Consider the following 12637-nt stretch of genomic DNA (forward strand, 5'->3'; position numbering starts at 1 on the left):
GACCATATCTTTTAATAACCTGGGGAAGAGGTTATGCTTGTATCTCCACAGGTCTCAGTCTCCAGTGGTCACTGGCAGGGTGTGTGCAACCACACCTGAGGGTGAGAGGCAGCCAGCACTCAGGATCCAGCTGTGGGTGCTGTGGGTGCCCCTGTGCTGACAGTTTGTAATCTCTTCGACTGATCATTTAAGCAGAATGTCTGGGTAATGTTTGCTACTGCAACAGGACAAACTACACTACAGTTGCCAATTCTTTTAAGAGAAAATGCTAACAGTAATTGCAACTCCTTAATGAAGTATCTAGGCTTACTAGTCACTATTGAAAGATGTAGTTTAGATGAAATGCAGTTATTAATAAGGATGAAATGCTGTAAGAATGTGTGTATTCCACTTTCTTTGTTTAGCAATATTAAGAATTAAAAGCTCAAGTGTTTAACCTTATTAGAAACTCCCTTGGTTTCCCCCTGGAGTGCTGGCCAGGCTCCAGGTGGAACCCAACAGGAGGATGAAATCAGATGTTCCTGCTCAAAGAAAAGTGCCAGTTATTTTGGCCTGTTGATTTAGAGGCCGGACCTGCTTGCAGCGACGTTGGATGCCTCACCTACAGATGGACGCATCACGTAGGGCTTCCAGTTTGTGAGGAAGGGCACTCTGAATTCTCACTGCATTCGGGGTTCCCCAGCGATTGCAGATCTGGATGTTAGTACTTCTATTAAGTGTGCTATTCCGTACTTTCCTTACTGTTTATTTTGTAGTATTTAGTCATATCTCTTATTTATCAGTACTGAAATTAGCCTACTCTTTTAACTAATAATTGTAACTGCTGTACTGTTTCAGCCTTCTGTGGAACTATTGTAAGTATGCTGTGTTTTTGAAGTTTGTCTAACCCTTAATTGATACAGCTCTCAAACAAGCCTTGCAGGTGCCGTTGCAGAAACCAAGAAAGGGGAGATCTGGGAGGCATCGGCCTTACACAGCCTCTGACAAACAGCTAGGCTTTGATGAAGAACAGGCCTCAGAAGATAGATAAGAAACTGCTGAGCTGTGCCAAGGTGGCAGGGAAAAATCAGTCAGGACAGCAGGCATTTTGCCTGGGCTTAGCAACTGCTGCCGACCCATCCCAGACCTGTTTGATTGGAGTTAGAGCTGAGAGGCTCTCTTCCCCCAGTAGCTGGGAATAGCATGCGAGGTCAGGCCTGGGGATGTATATAGTTTGGTGGACAAAAAGCCTATCTGACACATGGTTGGTATAATCGGACAGTCTGGCTGGGATGGCAAACCCGTGCCTTTAGCCTGGGCTTGTCAAAATACCAACAAGGCCGCCTTTGTTACCACAGTCGCTGTTGTAGCGGACCTCATAGGATGCCTACGCAACATGACCCTTCAACACTTTGGGAAGGAACCTGACACAATACTCATCCCCTGGAAGCAGCAAGTGTGGGACGACATGGTTACACGTTCGGAAGACTTACAACGTGCCATCTTTGACTTTCCAGGGTCCATGACAACTGGAAAGGGTCTACAATGTGTTACACACCTGAAGACACTTCAGCTACAACTTACACTACCCCTAGTCATGCGCCCTCTTAACGGCACAACATACTTCACAGATGCCTCATCACAATCACAAACAGCTGCAGTCGTATGGAAAGCTGAAGGACACTGGGAAAAGAGGTTGTGGACTCAGACTAATAAATCAGTACAATGGTTGGAAGCCAAAGCGGTCCAGACGGCACTCCAGCAGGAAACAGAGAATCCACTTAATATTGTTCCAGACTCTCTCTCTGTTTATAAACTTGTACACAAAATGGTAACCGTAGGATTTGTGCAGACGGAAGTATCGACTTTGCTTTATGACGCTCTACAACAACACGTAGGACAGGCCTTTCTTACACATGTGAACAGTCACCAATCCTTACCTGGTCCAATTATAGAAGGCAATCATAAGGCTGACCAGGTGGCTCGGGGTGTATAGTCACTAGATGCTGCAAAGCATTTACATGCCTTTCTACACCTCGGAGCAAAAGCTTTAGCAAAAACATGTCATATTTCTCTGTCACAAGCAAAAAACATAGTGGCACTTTGTCCCTACTGTCAAAAGGGCCCACTGTGGGAAGCAGGTGTCAATCCAAGGGGTATCTCCCCCAGTCAGATATGGCAAACTGACATAACAGAATTTGACCTATTAAAACCAAATAAATACCTCATGGTAACCATTCACACCTTGAGTTCTACAATATTAGCCACGATGGCTTGCAGACAAACAGCCAGACACATTATTGCTCACTGGGAGGGCGTCATCGCCTTATTAGGGAAGCCACAAGAGATTAAAACAGATAACGGCCCTTGTTTCATCGCGAGACGTACGAAAGAATGGTGTGCATTATGGGACGTCAAGTTAGTACACGGCCTTCCTTACAGCAGTCAAGAGCAAGCAATAGTGGAACGTGCGCATCGCACCCTAAAAGCCAAACTACAACAGCTTGGGGAGGGGGAAGGTCATAAGGGGACAATACCCATAGACCGGCAACAGACTTTATTGTCCCGCGCCCTTTATGCTTTAAATCATTTTGTAGAGGCGGCGAGTCCACACTTCCCCTGTGGAAACACTTTATGCCAACCCAGGAGACAAAAAATTATCCTTTGGTTCAGGTCAAGGAACCGGGAGTGGGAATTAGGCTGGTCACTGAGAGTGTTTGGGCGTGGGTATGCAGCAGTGGAAAAAGATGGTTTAATTAAATGGATACCTGCCCGATGTATAAAAGCTGAAATAACCATTTCTTCTTAAAGTTTTTGCGGATTTTCTGTGGCTTTTGGCTACTTGGATCTTCTGCTAGATGAACCATCTCGCCCAAACCCAACATATGGGCAAGCACTACAGAGAAGCATGCAGCAGCTGTGGTTAATACAGAGAAAGAATGGAAAAAAAACCCAACACCAAAAAAACCAACAACGAAAAAACCAACACCAAAAAACTCACCCTTGCACATGAAGAAATAGAACAACAAGTCTTCAATTATTACAAATATAGCTATATAGCATGGGGAGGGGGAAGTGTAGGGAGAGGCGCTCGGAAGATCTCACGATGTACAGAAAGAATAGGGAAGTAAAGATCTCGCGATGTACGGGAAGGCATATATAAAGCAATTGTGCAGTTAATAAATCGAACAAGAAGCAACCACCATATTGGTGTCTGTGCTTTTGTTCCCGCGAAGGTCATAATCTCCTGCATGGATTAGCTGTGATCTGAGCGCCACACCTCTGCGGATTGGCAGATAGAAAAAGACAGCTAATACCCCTACCTCAACACAGGACTACTGCAGCTGGAATATTTTTGGATTGCAGAGAGACAAAGCTCCTGCTTAAGGAAAAAGATTAAAAAAAAGAAAAAAAAAGGCAGGGTGTCATGGAATGCTGTTTTGACTGAATATCACCTAAGGCCCAAGCCCTCTACTCATGTTGTTGGATAAATGAGATTGTCTTTGTTATTTGATTTCTCTATCTCGATACTGAATTTCACACCTCCTATCTTATTTTATTGAATCTGATGGAGAACCAAAACTTGCTGGCTTTAACTTTGCTGGTATAGCTGCTGCTACGATTTGGGAATAATTTTTTGAGGGGTGATATTAATGCATATTAAAAGACAAACCTGTGCTGGATATTAGATGACTGAACTCCAGTAAGATTTAATTCCCATTTCTACCATTCTGTTACTTCTTATTAAACTTGAAATAGTTGTCAGATTTTATTTTTCTATTGAGTCTACCAACAGGAGAGTACAATCAGTACTATAAAAGTGTGTTCTGGAATGTAAGCATTCAGTTTCTGCCCGAACTACCACGACAGGTGATTTACCATTCCACTGAGAACATTCTTGTCTCACTACAGACAGGGCAGTTTGCAGAAACCTAGGCAGGAACAAGGGAGGCACAATCTTTCGTGGCAATATCCTGGGCTTAATTTAAATTGCCTCAGCAGATAATGGCCAGTGCTGGCAGTTTTTTCTCAACTAAGTAATCCGACATCACCTCCGTGAATGGGAGGAGGGGAGCGTAGCCAATGCACAGCAGCCCTTTCATTTACCGAGGTATGACTTTGTTTGCAGAGAATATGCCCTGGGGTGGTGGCAGGAGGGAGGAAGAGGAGCCACTTCTAGGAGCTTGGGTCTTCTGCTTTGATTAGGTCACAGCTACAAATAGATTTAGGACTCAGCCATGCTCAGTATTTTGCTCCTACTCGTACACAATGCTTTTAGAAATAAAAAATTAAAAAATGGAATGTGGAATTAAGGTGGTTGATTTAAATGACAGCAGAAACCAAAAAATTACAGATCTCATAGTCCAGCAGCTCCTTAAAGGAGTCTTAAACATCAAAAAGCAAGAAAAATCCTTGCGGGACAACATCCCACCCAAGAGGAGGAAGATGGTGGAGCAATGGGTGGGAAAACGCTCCAAAACCCCGCGGGAGGCGAAGCCGGACAGGCACAGCGTGGCGGCAGGCAGCAGCAGGCAGCAGCAAGCGGAGAGCATCCGATGCCGACCACATGCCCGGCAAGCGAGCCAGAACCTGAGGGACACCACGGACAGAGTGCCGCCGCCCCCCGACCCCTTCCGACAGGCGGGCAGAGAAGACGTGGAGCCGGATCCCCGCCGCACGCAGCCTGCGCCCGCCCGCTCCAGCCCCAGCCCCAGCTCTCTCCCGGCTCTCTGTTTCTCACTTCATTAAAGGTTCGATGTTCGTTTCACAGCGCCTCTGCCTGGGCTCATCCCTGCAGCGGGAGGCGGGGGGTCAATGCAGCCCCTGACCCGTGTGTAGATCTGACCCTCCACCGCTTCACCCACTGCATGAGGAACCCCCCATGACTCTGGGTGGAGATGTTGAATCAGAACATTAGTTCCCAGACTCACGGTTAACGAACTAGAAAGAGCTCTCAAAAATCCATCTGCTCCCATGGAAGCAGAAAAATTCTTCTTTAGCTTTGAGAGCAGGACGAAGCCGTCTGGGACTCGATACGCTCACGCTGCACAAACCCCCTGTTACACCAGTGTTACAAATCTCGACAAATCGAACACCATGTCCCGGGCCATTTCCAAACATTTAAAAACGTTACATCAAATCGCCATAGCTCCTGGGGGATTTTCACTTCCTGGCCTGTTTAGGTGGACACCATCCTTAAATTTTGCCCTGGTTTGAGCCCAGAGGGCAACTGCGCATCACACAGCCGCTCACTCACCCCTTCCCCGCAGAGCTGGGAAGGAGAAATGAAGCAAAGAGCTCAGGAATGGAGATAATGACAGAGAGGGGTGGCTCGAGCACCCATGAGTCAGGGCAAAAGACAGACTTGTTAGGGGAAGAAAACAGGAATAGCACCTGAATTCAAACACTAACAATGCTTAACAGACACAGTGGGACAGTGAAAAGCGTTATGTTACCACAGTTAAAAACCCCTCGCCCCACCCCTCCCTCCCTGGATAACGTCCTTGGCTCCATGCCATGCAGCTGCCGCCACAGCCCGATCAGTTTTTAACTGTTTCAGGAATTCCTGTACCAGTCGCCATGCAGTTGAAGATGACACAGTGATGGCATTCTTCCTTACGGCCGCCTCGAATAAGGCGCTCCCTGCCCCTTTCCATGTTTCGAGATCAAAAGCAGACCGTGCATCAGCAGGGACCCCATTCCTTTTGCACCAGATAAGCAAAGTGCGCAGGGCTTTCCCCTCGTCAGAGGGAGGTGGCAGCAGAGGGCTCCACGATGGGAGGTGGAGGGGGCACTGCCTGAGGGGCTTTCTGCTCATTCGGTCTTTGTGGAGGAAACAACTCATCTTGTGCTTCCTCATCAGAGTCCTCACACAATCCCCTCGCCCTCAACCACGTCTACGTTTGGGACGGGCTCCCCCCGCTAGGTCCTTATCTTGACCTCTCGCCACCAGGACCCGGCCCGAGGACACCCCTGGATTATAAGGTGTTTCCCCTGAGCTTGCTTTCTCCGCCTTAAAGTCTTTTAAAGTCTCTTTTAAAAACCTCCAGGTTGTAAGGAGGTCGGCTGCATTCTTATTACTGCGAGAGGCACACTCCAGCAGTTTCTGTCCCAGTTCTTCCCATTTGCTCACACTAAATGCAGTGGCAGTGCCAGCTTCATACCCTTGCGCTTTGATTCACGACAACATTTTTTGGAGCGCTACATCATCCAATTTGACTCCCCTGCGCTGAAGCACCAACTTCCACATTGTCAGAATCATACCCTCCTCCTTAGAAAGGATGGCACCCATCGCTTTGTTCCCAGCCACTCACCTGGACGGTGTCAAATTCCAAAAGGTTGTCGGGACTGTGCAGCTCTCCCCGCCGCTGCGCTTGACTGGGCTCCATCTCCGCAGCTCTTCCTGCCGCCGTTATTTATTTCCTCGGTGTTGGGATCACATCGGGGTCACCATTTGTCATTGTTGAGACAGACACGACAAACACCGAATTGTGCAAAATGGCTACTTTATTGTTCCAACAAGCCTTTTAACGACTTTATGAAGCGTTTGTGTTCATGTGTGACTGGCTTTGGTGGAGACTAACAGTTCACGGCTGGATGCCCTCTTCTCTGTTTCAGCCTCGATGACCTTCCTCTCCTTGTGGTCAGGCAGTTCCGGTCTGGCAGTTCCTTGATCTTCTCAGCTCTTCTCGGGACTTTCAAGTCTCTTAAGGGTACGTGGTTATCTGCTCAAAGTCAGTATCAAACTTACATTCTGATCCCTCAGACCAGCCCAGGTCTCCCATAGTACCAGTACTGGTTCCCAGCTCCAAGCACGGGAAGAGACACTGGGCGGCTCAGGCAGCATGCTCTGCCCGAGCCAGAAGGTCGCTGGGGCACAAGGGGCAGCCCTGGCTCTGAGTTCAGGGAGGAGCAGTGTGGGAGGCTCCCATGCCCCAGCCTTACCGTGGGGGTCCTGGCTGATGGTGGGATACAGGCAGGTACCCCTGCAGTGCACCTGGTACTGTTGGTTCGTCCCCAGCACCTCAAAATGCAGCGTCTGATCAAACTGCCCCGGCACCGTGGAGCTGAACTGGACCCTCAGTTCTACCTCGCCGTGGGCAGGCACTATCCACCGGCAGCTGCTCAGCCTGGCAATGAAAGAGGAGGCTTCAGACATTGATAACGAGCAAACGAGAGAAGGAGGCGGCTCATGGACTTGCCATCCCCCCATGGAGGCCCTGGCAGAGGGTCCCTGCAGGGCTGGGGACGATGGACCCCGCTGGCAAGATGGACGTGAAGCAGAGGGATCACCTCCTCCCTCACGGCTCACCTGACGGATCTCCCCGGGGATGGGACCGTGTCCATGTCGCTTTGGTGTGCCCCGGGGCGCTGCGTGGGTGCTCCCGTGCCCGGCGCCTGGAGACCTCTCCTGCCTGGAGACCTCGCCCGGCTGGAGCTCCGCTTCCTCCTCACAGCCTCCGGCCTGCCCGCGGCTTTCTCCTTCCCCGACTGGCCCCTGCTTGGCGTGACCTGCTCCTCTGACACCTTCACACCAAGGCAGAGAGGAAAGGGAGAGAGGTGAGACCTGCCCTGAGACGCCCCCATCCCAGAGAGAAAGCTGCAGGTTTGTTAACAGACGGGAGAGAGAATAAACCACCAACCACCTCTGCCCATGGATTTGGTCTTCCGTATGGGACTTTGTTTTGCCTACAACACCCCTCCTTGCCCAGGACCCTCTCCTCAAGGGAAGTTGAAGGGTTTAGCTGATTTTTTTTTCCTCTCATCTTACAGAACTGGCCCATATTTCAAGCAGAGCTGTCTCTTTCAGACAGACAGGAGGGATGCCTGCAGACATGGAGCCCTGTCATGTCTTCACTGCCCTTCCACAGTGATCCTTTTCCATCCCACCCACCCCCCATGCCCCCATCCAGCCTGGACCCTGCCCTGGCACCTCCACTGCAGGCACATCCAACAGACTTCTGGTGTTCTTCTTTTCTTCTTCTGCAGTGGCACCTTCAGGCACGACAAAGGCGAAGTGCTCGAGGGCTTCTCCTGCTGCAGGGACCATCCGCTTCTCCGGGTAGCGGATCACGGAGTAGAAAGCCGTAGGTGGAATGGGAGGCCCCGAGGGACCCAGTCCCAAGTCATCCAGGATCTAAAGCATAAGAGAAAACCCTGTTTATGCTCCCGTCGCCTTCATCCTCACACTCCCTGAAAGACACTGAGCTTTTGGCAATGGGTTTTTTATGTAGATGGAGTACAGTGATTTTTTATGCCCAGCGGGGTGGGCAGGCTCCAGAGCAGTGCCAGGACCTACAAGTGGGACCTAGAGAGAAATTTGAGTGACTCGGCTGAAGGAAACAATGACCAGGAGCTGCCCTGCCCTGGGACCACTGTGAATGATTTCCAGACTGGGAAACTCTCTGAACAGAGAGGATGAGAGCCCCCCCTCTTCCCCCCGACCTGAGGGATGGCAAGAACTTCCCCAGCCACGTGGCTGCTGTGAAGCCATCGTGGAACATCATCAGTGGCCTGGACAAGGCTCTGTGCTGTTGTCACCTGGCGGGACACAATGCACCAGGGCCTAGACCATGGCAGGCTCAGCATCTGAGCCTCACAGGGCTTTACCTGCTCTGCTGCTGGCAGCTTGCCACTCTCCAGGATCGCCCTCGTCACATCTGCAGAGCTCAGCACCTGGATGTCCAGGCAGGGCACCCCGACGTCCTGGCCTCTGGATGACCCTTCTGCACCTTCCCCTTCCAGCCCAGATAACTTGGAGTCCTCAAGAGCCTTCAGTTTTTCCAGATGCTCCTTCTCCAGCCTCTCCTGGTGCTCCTTCTCTCTGTCCTTTTGGCTCCTGCAACGGCGCTGGCCTTGGACTTGCTGCTGTACCACCTCCTGGTTCAGAGGGGACAGCAGGATACCCTGAGCCCTGTCCCAGGATGACAAAATATGTGTGACATCCTTCTGCGATGCCTCGTAGATCTTAAACCTCAGGGCCAAGTTCTCGCTGTCACTCTGCGCCTCGGTTTTGGTTTCCCCCTGTTCTGGGTCCGCAGGTTGTACAACCTCTGCTGGGCAGACATCTGCCAGGGGAGCCTCGCTCTGCTTTTTCTTATCTTCCTTGTCACTTGCAAGAGAGTCCGGGTGCTCCTTTGCAGATCCCTTCCTCTCTCCCCCCTCGGTGACTTCGGACAGGTTGCCAATGGATGCTCTGGTGTTTCTGGTGGATGCGTTCGTATTCTGGGCAGGACGAGCAGGAAAAAGCGGTGAGCATTTCCAAGCACCAACTCAAATGCTGTAGGACAGCGGCGATCTTTGCAATAGCACCCCATGTCTCATCTGAGGCTTGTGCTAGGTGCTCAACAAATCCCAGTTCAGAGCGCAGCTGGTATCCAGTTGAGCTCAACTGAAACTAAACTCCCCAGCGTCAGACTGATGAGGAGTCCTGCAAACCAGCTGAGAAATGGAACAGCTTCCCCGACCCAAACTTAAGACACCTCCTTACTCCTGTGCAGTCCTCCGGGCACGTTTCTGCTGTGCTGAACATCCATCCCTGTGTCTGGCTGACACTTTGGGAAGCCTGGCTGCTAATGAATACCTAGAGGGCCTGGTGGTATCTCCTGCCAGACAGGTAGCAAAAGACACCACATCCCAGGCGGGTCACGGCTCAGAGGTGTAAGTCACATGCAGAACGGGGACAAATGCTGGACTAAAACTATCTAGGGCTCGGAGTTATGTGAAGCCATGACTCAAAGGCAGCATGACCCTAGAAGAGCAGCTCTACCCAACAAACCCAGCCAAAAATAGCCCTGGCGAAGCAGCAGCAGGATCAAACACTGGCTGCTGTTTCCCAGCACAGCCCCGTGTGTTACCGACGGCCAGGTGCTCATCCCCAGCACTGCGGGTGGCTGCTGGCTGCGCCAGGAATGGTTCGGCTCAGCAGGAGGGGCCCCAGGGCTTTTACTCATCTCTATAAACACAACCACCCACCTGCCCGACTCCAGGCTGGCTTTTCTTCCTTGCAGCATTATCTTTCCCAGGCTTTCTCTTGGCCCACTTAGATGACTTCTTCAGATCTTCTTCCTCCCTCAAGTGTTCTAGCTCCCACCGGTGCTTTTCCTCAAGCTCTTGAGCCAGCCGCTCCATCTCCCTTCAGCAAGACAAACAAAACATCCCCAAGAGTCACCGCCAGAAATCTGGGCTTGTTGCAATCCCAGCTGGTCCCGCACTTCATTCACTGACCCTGAGGCCAGGCACAACCGTTAGACCAGCTCTGTGGACTTCCCTCAACCTGGGGAGGCTGGGACATCCAAAGTGAGGGAAGGCGGGAGGGGACCTCCAGGGCCAGCCAAATCTAGGCTTTGCTGTCACAAGGCCTAAATTGCACTACTTCTCCAGTGAGGTCCACCTGGACACCTCCAGCAATGCTGCCAAAGACTGGCTGATCCAGGGAAACAAACTTCAGCTGGGGCTGAAAGAAGTGCTGACACACAGGCTCGCTTTAAGCAAGTCCCTCCCCAAGTTTCAGGCAGGAGTTAAGAGAGCCATAAGCTTATCCTGTGTATCCTCCTGAACAGGGCTGCTTTGCTGGATCAGAGCTTCCCCCAGGCTCACCTGCTGCTGCAGCTGAAGCTGAGCCTAGGAGAAACCAGCTTTATGGCTGGTGTCACTCAGTAAAGGAAAACCCTGGGAGCTCAGCAGTGCAAGGGCCTCACCTGCACCAGGACTGGGATCTAAACCAAGCCAGCACAGCTGTGCCTCACACCAACCCACACCACAACCCCTCTGGTTTGGAGAAGAAGGGCGATGAAGAAGATGAGAATGAACATCATTAACTAGAGACACCTGTAAGCACAGTGGCAAGGCAAGCACAGAGCCCAGCTCCCTGCAGCCTGTGTCCAAGCCGAAGGGCTCACCACTAAAGCGGAGAGAGGATGTTCTCATCTCACCGGAGGAAGGTGCCTCCTCTGCTGGGAACCAGGGAGGTGGAACTGGCAGTCCTTGTGCTGCTGGTAATTAATGCTTTTGGCCTTGGTAACCCCTCTGAGCTCAACCAAGGTCTCCGGAGCAGGGAAACCCTTCGGGGACACTATCCTGGGGAGACACCCATAGAAAGCTTACAGACCTCTTCTTCCTCTCACGCTTGACTTGCAGTATACTGTTATCAAACTGAATTTTCTCCTCCTCGGTGAGGGCATCATACTCGTCCTCGTCCATCTCCCAGAGGCGTGCTTTCTCCCTCCTGGCAGCTTCTTCCCGCTCCCGTCCTTCAGCACAGACCAGAGGAGAAACCGTCAGTGCCTGCAAGCAGAGCTTGCTGCTCTGGGTGAGCTGCCAGGATTCACAACTCTGTCCCAACCCAGCCTATCATCCTGCCAGGAGATACTGGCGAGCTCACATTCCCGCTTCAAAATTCAGACAAGCCCCCAAACTATCGCTGCTCAGTGAGTTCCCGTGCCTTGCCTGGCTCACACGCCCCAGCGCCGTGGACGGCTGGCCGGTGGTTAGTTATTGAGCCACAGCAGCTTACACTTGTGCCCAAGCTTTAATGTTAGAGACTGAGGTCAGCCTCAGCATTGCTGTATTTTAAGCAACTGTGAGCTGAGTGCTGGCTACACCGAGGCAGAAGGTGGAAGGATTAATAAAAACCCCTCTTACAAGTTCTGCTGGTAACCCAGATACACACGGGTAAGGTTGAAGGCTTGAGAGAGAACATGTCAGAGTTACGGAGACGAAGAGTCTCACCTTCCTGCTCTTTTGCGGCCATCTCCCTGGCTTTCCAGGAAGCATAATCCTGGAACAGGTTCACAAAATAGATGTAAGGCCGATTTCTGACAGCTCTGAGCAGGCAGAGGAGAGCAGACGCCGTGCTGCGTGCATAGAGGGTCTCCAGGCCATCAAACACCACTCCCTGGTAGCAGTCGCTCAGCTGCAGATAAAGCCAAAAAGGAAGAGAAAGTCAGCTGTCGCACGCATTGGGCTCTCAGCCAGTCACTAAAGCCTGTCGTCAGAGATCACCAGCCATCACAGTTCCAAGTGCAGCAGCTCAGACAAGCTCTGATCTTCCCCCGCGCTCTGCCAGCTCATGGCATCTGCAGCTTCACCCCTTCACCCATGGATCCCTGCACGCAGCCCAGGACTCCTCCAAGAGCAGGCACAGCCCTCCTCCTCCTCTCTGAATTATACCTCGCTGCCTGTCTCTCCCTAGCAAGAATGCCCCCACCCCATGTACCTGCAGCCTGTCAGAGAGGATGGCCACCAGCAGGTCCTCGGGCAGCACGCAGCTCCTAAAGCCCAGCTCTTCTGATGTGCTGCTACCGATGCTCAGCGATCGCTGCGCAGGAAAGCAGGGACGGGGAGAGAGGTGAGAACTTGATGAGCCTTGCAATGTCGAACACCACCAGAAAAATCAACCGCTTTGGAAACCCCCAAACAATTCCAACTGCTGGGCTTGGAGCTGGGGTTTCTCACTAGCAGGAGACTAGAACAAAACTGCAGGCCAGCAGCTCCAGGGGAGCACGCTGGAGGGTGCGTGCGTGGCCAGCAGAGACCCAAGCTCGCAAGCCCCCAGCGCAGCATCCAGCAGCTTTGCCCACGGCTGCAGCCACATTAGCCAGGACTGCACTTTGCCAACAAACGGCTGAGATGCCGTAGAGTGTTTCTGCCAGGGTTT

The 12637-nt window shown here is 51.6% G+C and overlaps 1 protein-coding gene across 1 annotated transcript in view; it reads right to left on the minus strand.

Annotated features, from left to right (window-relative positions):
* Positions 1–2217: 2217 nt before the first annotated feature.
* The window catches only part of LOC141963915 (hydrocephalus-inducing protein homolog), a 109628-nt gene continuing 99208 nt past the window's right edge, over positions 2218–12637 (minus strand). The window contains 9 exon segments of the mRNA XM_074913650.1: positions 2218–2252; positions 6925–7109; positions 7292–7506; positions 7913–8116; positions 8590–9204; positions 9955–10114; positions 11090–11231; positions 11710–11893; positions 12197–12335. Coding sequence (XP_074769751.1) covers positions 2218–2252; positions 6925–7109; positions 7292–7506; positions 7913–8116; positions 8590–9204; positions 9955–10114; positions 11090–11231; positions 11710–11893; positions 12197–12335 — 1879 coding nt within the window.

This window comes from Athene noctua, chromosome 9 (assembly GCF_965140245.1).
Source record: "Athene noctua chromosome 9, bAthNoc1.hap1.1, whole genome shotgun sequence".
Taxonomy (NCBI): domain Eukaryota; kingdom Metazoa; phylum Chordata; class Aves; order Strigiformes; family Strigidae; genus Athene; species Athene noctua.